General features: G+C 36.0%; 1 gene segment (V, D, J or C); it reads right to left on the reverse strand.

The window, feature by feature from the left end:
• Window positions 1-3,997: 3,997 nt before the first annotated feature.
• On the reverse strand, window positions 3,998-4,533 carry LOC113633908. The segment is given in 2 exon segments: window positions 3,998-4,332; window positions 4,488-4,533. Coding segments are annotated over 2 exon segments (354 nt in total).
• Window positions 4,534-13,606: the final 9,073 nt, after the last annotated feature.

The following is a 13,606-nucleotide window of genomic DNA, read 5'->3' on the forward strand; positions in this document are numbered from 1 at the left end:
ATAATACACTTTTTAATACAATTTACTGGGTTTCTGATTTTCACTGTTTACTGGGTCTAGTAATAACCATTCACAACCCCACTATTGTGTTCATTAAAATACACTGTTTCTACCCATGATGGTTAAATGCTGGTTAATCTGACAGACTGATGATGAAGTGAAGGTAAACGTGTAAATAGCTCCATCTCGGGAGAAAAGCATGGCTCTCCTGATCCAGTATATCTGCAGGACAGTGTGGTGTTGCTGCCTTCACCTGATAATACACTGGTTTGGTCTGGTGCAATGCTGCTTTCTAAACCTTTCTTATAAAAACATTACAATTATATTGTGACATTTTAATCATAAATGACAATATGCACATGGAAACTGTGCTTCATGTGTAATGATTATGACTTACCAAGATCAGTCATAAGGAAGAAAACCTTGTTATTTCTAACTTTAGAAATAAACCTGTATTGTGTCTGTAATGTCTCCACATGTAGCTTCACCCACTCATATTTATTCATCATCATCACTATTTTGCTTCATCTCATTTTATTTATTCGGTCTACTTTAACACTCGAAAACTAAAAAAATTGATTTCCATCAGCATTTAAATTACACTAAAACTAAAGTTTAAAGTCTTCATCGTTTCACTGTGAATTCATCGTTTTACTCCTTTCTTGTAATGAAAATTTGCTTTGTCATTCATTACTCACTCTCTCACTCATTTTCTACCGCTTTATCCGAACTACCTCGGGTCACGGGGAGCCTTTGCCTATCTCAGGCGTCGTCATTCATTAGAAAAATTAAAAATGTACCGTTTATTCAGGTAAAGTAATATTTTCTCATATCTTTGCTGATTTAGGATATCATGCCTTATTGCAGTATTGCAGAAAAATGTTTAAAGCCTCAGGTTCCCAAATGCATTGTTCCCTAAGTGAATGAATTCCCCTTAAACCTTTTAGATATACAGACCAGCTATTATGTCTTTGACTTTGATTTATTTGATTCTCCTGATTTCTGCAGGCCGTAAATTCTCCTTCATTGTGCTCAAACCACTTCCCAGGTAATGTTACTTGAATGTAATGATCAAATTTGAACATTTAGAATTCGCGAAACCGTGAAAGCCTGCAGAAATCACCCAATCGCAAAGCGGACTGGCTCTGTCTCCATAGCAAAGGATGCTGAGGCTCACGGGTAATGCGGGCGTCGGCATTTGCGATTGTGTGATTTCTGCAAGCCGCAAATTCTAAATATTCATATTTGAATGTTTAAAATGTTGAGTAATGTAGTGCTTAATGTTTAAAAATGAATAGCAAATAAGCAAAAACAATGCTTCCGAGTGGCAGAAAGAAAAACGTGGTGCAGACACGAAAGATGCTTCCTATTGAAATACATTAGATCGAAAGTCGTGCTTTGTGACCCGTAAAAAAGGGAAATATGTCTCCTCGAACACAAATCAATAGACTACATTTCGCAACCTATGTCACGAACTGCCATGAGATTGGGTTGTACAGTAACTCCACTGGGCATAAAGCAGGAAATAGATCCTAGATGGGACACGAGTCCAAAGCAGGACACTATGTACACACAATTTTACACACTTGTTCAACTTAATAATGTGATCATTCAGACAATCAGATACAGGAAGCTTTGATAAAGTTGGAATCATAAATACAGAAAAAACATCCATCTGAAAAAGGGTAAAGCCATCCCTGATGACATAATTATGTTTTTGATTGTCTGTGTATATTCATCAAAGTTGTGTACAAGCCATAAATCATAAAACCATAAATCAAACAACAAGGGAAATGTAAATCCACTGACTCCTTATTCAAAAGTTTCATCTTTATTGTATCTGTACAAGCCAACTAAATCTGACAAACACATTTGCATATAAAAATATTCCTATGAATGAATGAATCAATCAATCAATCACCATTTCTGAACACAGCTCTGTGACGATTCTGTATAATAGTGCTGTATGTGCTGAACTTTACACGTCTCTAGAAGGCCACACCCAGGAAGTGACGCTGTTCAGGATGAAATCTTTGCTCACTAATAACAATGAATAAAACTTGAATCAAATATAACTTCTGTATAACCTGACTTATTTAAGAACTAAAATGAATGAAACCAAGTTACAAACAGAGCTCAAAATATCAACTTGGAAATTAATTCGGATTCTATATCATTTTAAACTTACATAGCAGTCTATATACTGTACACTTACTATACACTAACATTGTCCAAAAAACCTGTAGGTATTTACATGTGAATAATTATTTTCTGTCTACAAATAAGATTATAATTTTAAAAATGAATGTATAATGATGGGCTTGAGGTTTTTGATTAGATATTGTTTTATTTATATTAGTTCAATTACTTAGCCTGACTATCAGGGGTCAGCGATCTTAAACACTCAAAGAGCCATTTGGACAGGTTTCCCACAGAAAATAAAACATTGAGCCACAAAACCCTTTTGACATCTAAAATGAAGATAACACTGCATATATCCTTTTTTACCTTTGGAAAGTATAGAAGTATAGAACTGTAGTGTGTTGCATTCATGAAATCAATGAACTGCTACCGAGTAAACAAAATTTCATTTCTGCAGGCAAACAAAAATACCAGAAAATAAAAATGCCACATATTAGGCATACTGGGAAGCCACTCTCGTCAGCAGAAGCAAATTAATCTGTCCACATCTCATTAAATGTTCTGTTTTCTTCAGAAACTTTTCTTTTCTAGCATTTATCCATGTTTGCCTACCTGGGGTTGAAAATCTTGATCTGAATTGATTGGAATTTTCAATTTCGCACTGGCGGATTTTGCAAGTCGGCAGTTATGACACATATTTTGAGCGACAAAAAAAATTAAACACGGTTACAATACACGGTTTAATGTTACAAGAGCACCATATTCTTAGAATTTAGAATTATATTTTATTAAAAACTAACTAACTAAATTAAAATAAATTTAAATTAAATATTTATTTTCCAAATCTACAGGGAGCTGCAGCAGAGGGATGAAAGAGCCATTTGTGGCTCCGGAGCCACGGGTTGGCGACCCATGGTCTAGGGGAAGAAGCTGTTACAGAGTTTGGCAGATGTTCTGTCCACATGTTCTCATTCCTTTTTCTAGTCTGGTAGAAGAGGGGAGGTGATGTACACAAAACTAGAAAGTAGACTTTTTGGTATGAATCCTTTGTTGAAATAAAAGAGACCCTGATGATGTTTTCAGTGGTGTTCATTATCTGTTGTAGTGTCTTGTGCTCTGAGATAGCATGTACTTTTCATATTAAACAGTGCTGCAGCTGCACAGGATGCTCTTTATGTCTCTCATGAATGTAGAGAAGATTTGAGGTTGGTGTTTTCTCTCATATGTCTGCAGGAAATAAAGATAAAGCTGAGATGTTCTGCCTAAGACTTTAATCCCGTCTCAGCAGAGCATCACAGGTTGATCACTGTCCTCCTGAGAACAACAGTCATCTCTCTTGTTTTGTCAATGAATTGTTGCTTCTACACTAGTCCTCACACTTGTCCACCATCTCTCTGTATGGACACTCACTATTTTGCTCATGAAGCTCAACACTGTATTGTCATCAGCACATTTGAAGATATGAAACAAGCTGTGCTTTAAAGCAGACTTGTGTGTCGGCAGAGTTTTCATGATCTCAGGAACTGTAGTGTTCAGACACATTTAGCAGTTTACAACTTATGCCTAAAAACAGTGAAGACTAAAAACTAATAAAGATTATCAACATCATACTCGACAATACAAATTAAAAAAGTAAAACACAGACTAATCACTAAGGATCACTAGTGATAGATTTGTCTCTAAATGAATGAGCTGTCTCCAATAATAATAATAATAATAATAATAATAATACAACATGTGTCAGATTTCTTTATGAATCACAAGAGAGACACAATTTCCTAAAAATTTGCATGTAAATTCAAAATTATCAATAGAACTAAAACTTTCAGTATAACTAACCTGTGTTAGTTTTTGTACAGTGCAGCTGGATTTCCTGTCACTGTGGCGCCAGAGCACAGTAGTATAGAGCAGAGTCTGATACAGCAGCAGAGGAGATGATCAGATCCACTTGTTTAGCTTTATCATCAATTTTAGCAGACATTCTTGGGGGAATGTTGGCACTAAAATCTCCTCTTTGAGAAATATAAAGAAGGAATTCAGGATTAGATTTTGGATATTGTCTGTACCAGTGCAGGTTGTTTCCTGAAGTATAGCTTGTAGGTTTGTAGCTGCAGGACAGAGTAACATCATCACCTTCATCTACAACTTTCTGAGTGAAATGTGGCTCTATCGAATCTGCCATGGAATCACCTGTCATAGATAGAAGAACATAATGTTTTTAACTTTTACATAATGAAGCCACAACAACATAAGCAAGACTCATAGTTTGCCTTTTCTTAACACACAGAGTAATTAATCACTAATTCAACACAATATATTTAAAATAACAAGAATTTAAAACTCACCCAGTGAAAGCCACAGACACATGAATATAGCAGTGAACATGATGAATGGTTTTATCTGAATGAAGATATTCTTTCTGTAAACGTTAACATCATAAAGGTTCATGAAGCTCCACCCACAGCATCACATGACAGTGTCACTAATGTTACTGACAGATTATAGATTCTTACTGAAACATTTGGCTTTAAATTGAGCATCAAATGTCATTCATATAACATGTATCAGGAATAACAAAATACTGAGAAATGAATCTTTTTATTCTGTAAAAATCTAATATGACTTAAATTAATAAATATTTAAATTATTAAATATATTAAATAAATGAATAAATTATTAATAAATTAAATAAATATTACTAAATAAATTATTAAATAAGTTATGTCACTGTATTAGGGGCTTCAGCATCATCAGAAAAAGAAAAATATTTATATAAACAAATGAATAAATAAATAAACAAATCCTGTCTTTTAATAATTTTCAATATCATGGTGACCCAGAAGGACCAGGCACAAAAAATAGATTTCAACTGTAAAAAAAAATCATACAATCAACAGTAACAAAATAAGGAGCAACTTTAAATGAAATCTACCAAAGGAGAGAATTAACCTTCTGGGCCACTATAATTAACCCTTAAAGGAGTGTGGTAAATATATTTTTATACAGAATTACTGGTATTAATATAGACAGCTCAAATACTTTGGTATTTAGAACACAATGAATTACACTTTTATTGATTAATTCTTAATAAATAAATAAAGAAATAAACCCTTAGAGTGAAGCTGTTTACATCTTCCGTAACATTCTTGGTTGGTCTTTGTTCAGAGAAATATTTTTATGTATTATAAAGATTATAAAGGACCAGTTCACAAATAACAGTGTATTATTTAAACATGCTATAGAATAATTTATAGCATTTTTTTACTTACCAGTTCTCTGTTTATTTTTATTTTTTATGAATGAATAATATTTTTGTAGTGATGACAGTACTTTGGGCTTTATTGCACCCAAACAACAACAGTTGTTTATTGGTCCAGAAATTATGGATGATCAAAAACAAATTGACATCATAGACAGATGACTGAAGAAATGAGTGTAAACATGTAAATAGCTCCATCTTGTGAGAAAAGCATGGCTCTGCTCCAGTCATGTGTAGTGCGGTAGGGTTTCCTCCTGAGTTTTAGTTGCTGACTTTATCTCTGGGGTTTTCAACACTAAATGTGTCTGGAAAGTCCTGCTTCATTGTTCTTTGTAAGGAACACTGTTAGTGATTAAAGATTATATAGATTATTGTTTTTTCTCACTTATTTGCAATCAGAACATTTATCTAAATGTCAACGTTTACAATGCAGATTTCAGTAGATCCGAATAGGATTATTTCGGTTTTATTTTCATTTAAGTTTAAAAAATTATTAAAGAGCCAGATCTTAAGTTCCTTCAAGCAAGGCAAAAGCGGTTGTAGGCTGTTTCAGTCATTATGTTTTATAGGGAAATAAAGCTGTATGTCGTCACCATATAAATGAAAACACACTTCATACTTATTGAATATAGAAGCAAGTGGAAGCATATATAGAGTAAAGCTATAAAACTGGTCCAAGGATTGATCCTTGAGGAACTCCAGAGTTAAACGGTATGGCAGAAGAGGAGTACTGACCTATCCGAACATTGAACCATCTATTTGTAAGATAAGAGCGAAACCATTGTAGAACAGTGCCACAAATGCCCACAGCTTTCTCTAAGCAGTATCTCTTCATCAACTACGAAGTATCTCTTGATCAACTAAATCAAAGGCAGAGCTAGGATCTAATAAAACTAAAGCCACAGATCATCCAGAGTCAGTTTCAGAGTCAGAGCAGATTCAGTACAGTGCAATGTTTCCTGTTCAAAGTTCATGTTTTGATAAATTTGCAGTTGAGGTAATACTCACTCACTCTCACTCATTTTCTACCGCTTATCCGATTGAGGTAATACATTTTTTTTTTCATTTATCTTGGAAATAAAAGGCAAATTTGAAATGGGACAAAAATTTGAAAATACAGCGGAATCAAGATTAGGTTTCTTTAAATAAGGTGTTATCACCTAATTTTTGAGATCTTTTGGAAAAGAGCCAGTAGACAAGCATTTATTAATAAAATAAGATAAATACGAGACCTGGACCAACAGTGTCAATAAATTGTCTGAGAAAGAGGGGTGGAATCACATCCTGGGGACAGATATCTAATGTGTCCAGGATGCTATCAGTCTCCAGAGAGTTCCGTACATTAAGATAGGCTTTGGAGAAATACTGACTGGATCGTTTGGTAAAACAGCGAGTTAAATGTATTGTTGAGTTTCTAGTAAAATGACTTGTAAGGGTAAGGGTAAAAATTATGGGCTTGTGCTCAGAAAAAAAAAGTACTAAGATCTGTTGAAGTCTCCCAGCAGCAGTATTTTCCCATACCTGGAGGCCAAGTCCCCCAACAGTTCAGCAATTTCACTTAAAATGTAATTGTTTTGTTGAGGAGCGCGATATATTAATGCTATACCAACTGGGTTTATGGAGACTAGTTGAAAGAGTTGCACTTCGAAGCTGTTGTATACGCCAATAGGTAGAGATTGACAGTGCAAGGTGTCTTTAAAAACAGTTAACAAACCCCCACCATGGCCAGATAGATGTGGGGAGTTAGAAAAGTACAGCCATGCAGGGTATACAGGGTGATAACTCACCCGGTTTCATTCGCAATGTATAATAAATCCAATGTTTGTGATGTAAAAAAGTCATTTAAAAGAAAAGTTTTGTTTAGCAGTGACCGAGCATTTATTAGCGGCATTTTCAGTTTTAGTGGGGCTGTATCCTTCTGTCTTACCCAGAGTAGTGGTCAAAGATTGTGCAAAATTAACTCCATCTCGGTGTGCATGAGGGAAAGCCCCGAGTAGTCCCAGCGAAAGATCCAGGGAAAACAGGGTGCAGCCATCGATAAACTACTTCGTGGAGATTCCATCCAGCATTACACTGTCGAGTTTGTTCAGATCCCCGCAGAAAAGGGTAGGACCGAATGCCACAGTCCAGCTGAAGAGCCAGCTTGAGTTGCACTATGAAACCTCCGCGCTTACCATGTCTAACATATACCAAACCTATTTCCGTCTAAATATTCCAAAAATATATTTTCTATAAATATTCCAAAGTCATGAAATTCCTCAGAAATACTGCAAGATTGTGAGCTCAAATAGCAAAAAAATATATTTCCTTCCTTGAATTTTCCAAGATCTTGTCTCAAATTTGAACATTTAAGATAATATCTTTCTATATTATAAGTTCGATATTACATTTATCCTTTGCTTTGAGCCATTGGATTGAAGAGGTAATGAATAACCGAGTTAAGGAACAAATCCAAAAGGCTCTAGAACATGAGAGAAATAGAATGAGGGCATACACATGTAGTGTCGTGTACCAGTCATTTTAGATTTCATGTCCCAGGCACCCTAAATTTCAACATCTACTCCTCAATTAACCGATGAGCAACCCAGTTTTACACCCACACCTGGCTCCCGAATGTCTGGAGTGTCCACAAAGTCCAGATAACCCCATGCGGCTCATTGGGGCCAGCAAACAGAACACACACACACACAACACAATGAGACATTCCGTTTACTAATAAAACCCAAGATAAGGTACTCTAAGGTTCTCATTCTTATAACCCTTTTTGTAATGTGTTTCTTCTTTTAAGGCTTGCCTGACTTAAAATTATTTGCTCCTTAATTTCCTGACAAGGGTGTATTTTATTCATGTGTCAGAAAACAACATGTATTTTAAAATCCGTTATACTCTATCATCATATCTTACTGATCATAGCGTGTTAATGTATACCTGTTCTAATGCTGCATGCCCCTTTAAGGTCTGATGTCAGAATGTATACGAAGCTATCGTTTTCTTTTTACTTCCCTAATGAAAGTGCATCTTGTTTATGTTTCATTTTTGTTTCTTTGCCTTTATCTTTGCCTTGATTAATGATCTATGTATGTAATGTACCGCTACCTTCATACCGTCATTACCCTTCATGTTTAGTATCCAAATGACCACAAAATTATCGGTTACTCATTTTTCAAGCACTGGTGTATTTTATTTGAGCACGAAAGGCGCCATACCATCTTAATACACCCTGGATCAAACTTTAAAGTCATCTAAAAGTTTGATAGCTAAACCACGCCCACAGACACCTGAAACAAAGGGAGTTTTTCCCTTCAAAATCCTGACCGAAGTATTTGTCATCTTCCCAAAGATGGGTGGAGTTCGCGACCTTTAAATTGTCAGAAACACCACTAATCCGTGGTCAGACTTTTGGAACAGCTTAGAGACGACTCCATCTTCCTTCATAGAACCTCCGGCAAGCTCCACTCTCCAGAACCTCCAAGAAGAACGCCTGACCCCACTCTGACTGAGATTTCTCCGTTACATCCAGATTCTTGTGCCGCAAACCAATGCAAGTAGCCATTCCTCTACCAATCAATTTAGATGCGTAATTTTAAGTAGGAATCTTTCATTGAATCTTAAGGTGAATTTAAGTTTCTGTGACGATTTCCCAATTAGGGTGTGATTTAATTTTGAAGTCTAAGCTTGCCACTCCTTTCCTTCCTTTCTCTAGTTTCTTCTTTCCAGTCTCTTCCTCCCTTTTCCCAATTTTAATTTCTTTTGTTTTATTTTATTTTCATTTTCCCTATTTCTTTTGTTTGTTTGTGTAGTTAGTTTTATGTTGTGTTTGTCTCATTCATTAAATGTCATAATTTTGAGCCACAGGTGATTTGTCTCTGAGTATCGCTCACAAATTAAGGTACCTGCAATATCTGGTCTGAACTACATGCTCTATTAAGTTAATTTAATTTAAATTACGGTATACAGTAAAAGGAAAGCGAATCTTTCTTGGCCAGGAAGATACCGCCTTCATAGAATTAATAAAGGTACACGGCCTGTTCGCCGGACGAACAGACCAAATAAGCGTAACGTTAATTCCAGTACCGTTAATTTCAACTTAGGTTAAAATATTTGGAAGTCACTATAACACGTTTTAGTTGCTTATAAATATTTACCTTGCTTCGCGAGCCAAAATCGCTACACACAGATGCACCAAGAGCACTTTTTAGGTGTAGGCAATGTAGAAAAACTCATTCTTTTATTGTCATCACTAAATTGGATGATAGATTTTGTGCCCGGTGTTGGCGTGAAGACTTTAAAGAAAACAGACTTTACATTGATGAAGTAGCAGCATGGGAATGCAATGACATTAGGATGCATGACAAATTTCTTTGGTTTATATAAAGTCATTATCAATCCAATTTCTCAGTAAAACGTGTTGATCCCTTTCACCCATGGGACTTAGGTAATTTGAGAACTATATATTGCACGCAGCCTGTTTATGACCCAGCCCGTCCTGGTGTTTACTTGAATGCCATCTCTTTCAACAGAGGCAAAGTGGTGTGGACTCCCAAGGGGATCCAGTGATGCTTGAACTCATGGACCTTGGGACCTCATCCAAGTCGTGGTGAAGGAGAGGGGGCATTACGGGGGACATGAGGTAAGACGGCTGGGGGTCATGAAGAGTCCTGCGTGGGATTGTGACTATAGATTACCATTACTTAGTACACCAATGTATAAATCTCAAATTGACAAGTCTATGTGGGATGATGAGGGTGAAAGTTGGGACGAAATTGCTCTGTTAAAAAGAGACTGTTATTCGATCCTTTGCTGGGTAGGTGAGGGCTGGATGATGATTTCTGGTAAAACTGAATCTGCTGGAACAAATTGATTCTATAATTCCCTTGAGATATAGGAGACAAGGGACCAACCTTCAGTGGCAAATTAAAGATGAGGATGAGTATCAGGCTATGTGTGCTGCTGGAACTCCAAGAGGGGGTGTTGTGAGCCAGCGGCATGCAAGAGATGTTAGGAGACACTGGCATGTACGGGATGGAGTTACAGGACTCTACATACCTGATACTGGTTTTCTTAATACTCAGCAAATAAATAATAATAAATTCTCAGCAAATAAATAATAATAAATATCAAGGTACACCACGACCAATTATTAACTTATCCGTCAATAGACAGACGGACATAGATAATACAAAGAGAAGGAGAAATAGGGAAAGAAAAGCGGAACGTAAGGGGAATTAACAAAGAAAGATTGATGTAAAAATCCAAAAGGTTGAAGAATTGGTTGGAGTTGAAAGATTTGAATATGAGTGTTTAAAAGAAGACACTGTACCTAGACAGCTGGAAGAAGATTCCAAAAGAAAAAGAAGATTATAATGCAATATGTGTTATTATATTTTATTTTCAGAATGTTCAAGAAAAATTCTGAAATGCTTTTCTTTTACTTATAATCATATATCCTCATGTAATAGAGATATTAGATTAATATTGTTTATTTTACTGTAAACTTTCTAGTAGTAAACACTTATAAAGCCTACTGTGTATTACAAAGAGTATCTGCACACAAGTGTTTCAAGGCCTGCTGTTAAAAGTAAAGCCTTCTGTGTATTCGCGGGGAGTAATCTGCACGCTCAGTGATTTATAGCTTGCTGTCAAATTCCATGGCAAGAGAAAGCTTCAGTTCTATACAATCACAGCCTGAGAAGTTACAGGAACTATGACCATATATAGAAGTGTTAACCGTGAGATTAGAAAAAAAAGACATTAGCAGAGCACACAGAGTCGGCTGGCGAGATATGTTTGGGAAACCGAGAAGTATTTATGAAATAAGATGGTAGGCGTCTAAAAGGCACAAAGCCAACCAAACCTGACAGCCAAATCCATCTGGCCACAGTAAAAAAGTATGAAAGCTCGCCTTGAATCACATTGAGTATGTGTTCTATTGTAAGCAGCCTAGTGCATGTTATACTTTAGTTGCATCATAGAACAAACGCAAGTTTACACTTGGAGAGTGTTTCTTGGTTTTTTATAATCTTTGCATCTTAATACCTTTTACTTATTCTAGTACTGTTTGATCAAGTTTTTAAGTATAAGATAAGTTTTTATTCGTAATCTTTTTATTTTTATTTTACATATATTACACACACCTATTTTTATTACACTACTTTTAATAAAAACAAGGCCTCCCATTGTGAGGATCCTGAAAAGACAAAAAGGTCTAAGTCTGCCTCCTTCATTTAAAGATTCAAACAATAGTTTAAGTAGAAGATCTTCTAGAGGAGCCATTGTTAGAAGACCGAGGGGACTTCGAAGGACAACTTTGAAGGACAACAAGGTAAGAACAACTTTTAATAGTTGATCTTGTGTTTCCAACACGACCCCATGCCAATTAAGATAAACTCCTTAGTGGGGGCGCGGAAGGTTTCCTACGCAATCCGAAAACATGTGTCGCTAAGGGGCAAGTATGTCAGTATAATTACTTCAGTAGTTTAACTTTATACAGATCATCACATCACAGTATCAGTGACAGCGAACTGAGTCACCAATAAAACACAGACGTATTCAACTGTTGCTGATCAACGCAATGTATTAAGTGTGCTATTTAATCATTGTTAAATATTTATTCTTAAATAATAGTATATATTTAAAGGATAAGAAATTATTCGGCTTTTTATTCATTATAAAACATTCAAGGCGTGATTCGAGACGATTCTGTCTTTGTTTCACACTTTCTTTTGTCTTTTCCACACATTTGCCAGAGTCTCTGCTTGCAGTCCATTACATGACAAGATCATACCTAATAATCTGTGGTCTCTGTGTTTGTAACAGTGTTCAGTGTTAAAAGTGAATTAAATTGAACTTTCTAACACTGAACACTTGCAGAAAACAAGTGATGCTTTAATAAATAAGTCAGTTCTAGTCAATTGTGTGTAAATACCAGGAATGAAGCATTAACAATTTAACTCACACACAGTGCAATGTTTAAACACCTCATGCATTGCACGTTTCAGTTACTCAGAGAGCATCAAAGGGAATGAAATGCGTGCCCTTTTATTGATGATTCTGTTGATGAAGAGGCTGTATTAATTCGTAGGGAGTTACGTTTATATCGAGAGAGAATTTTGAGGCCCAGAGTGAATGTTTTGTCACTTCCCTATAAATTTTTATTTGAGCGGTACCGTTTTTCTTTACAATCAATAAGATACATCTATAATCTCATCCATCCATATATCAAAAACTTCAGTCATTGTAGCCGTGCGCTTACATCTGAGCAGATGCTTTGCGTTGCCTTATGCTTTTTTGCAAATGCTAGTTTTCTGTATAACATTCGGGATGCAGAACACATTAGTAAGGCTACTGTTTTCAGAGCGGTCAGGAAAGTGTGCCTCGATTTCTGACAATTTTTGTATTGTTTCCTGGGCACAAACCAGTGAGAGTCATCAAAGAGGAGTTTTACAGGATGAGGCTAACCAGATAAATGACATTCATTTAAGAATATCTTGCTGCGACCCCTGGAAGTAACCTAATAATTAGAATTCCCTTTAGGATTTCCGAATGTGGTTGGATGCATTGATGGCACTCACATTATGATCATTGCACCCTCTGAAAATGAAGCGGATTATGTCAACAGGAGATCCATCCACAGTATTATGTGCAGGTACACTGACAGCCTACTATTTCTAATGGTCAAAGACATCATAATACTGTAAATGTCTCATTATTTGCATTGTGCACTGATCATATGTGATGCTGCACATATAATCACAAATGTGGAGGCCAAGTGGCCTGGCTCTGTTCATGACTCAAGAATGTATCGGGAGTCAACCCTGAGCAACAGACTGGAAAGGGGTAACTAAATGTCCTATACACACATTTCAATGTATGCACTACACACTTACAGGGGAAATTCTGTGCAGCTCTATAGCAATGTGAACTTTGTTACAGGAGAGATTGATGGCTTTCTCCTGGGAGACAGGGGTTATCCTTGCCGACCAAATCTTATTACCCTTTACCCAGAACCTGAACCAGGCCCCCAGCAGCGCTTCAATGTGGCACACTGCAGGATATGAGTATTAGTATGAAGGGTATGAGTATACACATAATTGGAGGTTAGAGATTAAACAAACAAACAAACAAACAAACAAACAAACAAATAAATAAATAAATAAATAAATAAGGTTAGATTTTAATATAGTTTCAATACTTCCTAGAATTCAC

This window comes from Tachysurus fulvidraco, chromosome 1 (genome assembly GCF_022655615.1).
Source record: "Tachysurus fulvidraco isolate hzauxx_2018 chromosome 1, HZAU_PFXX_2.0, whole genome shotgun sequence".
NCBI classification, from domain to species: Eukaryota; Metazoa; Chordata; class Actinopteri; order Siluriformes; family Bagridae; genus Tachysurus; species Tachysurus fulvidraco.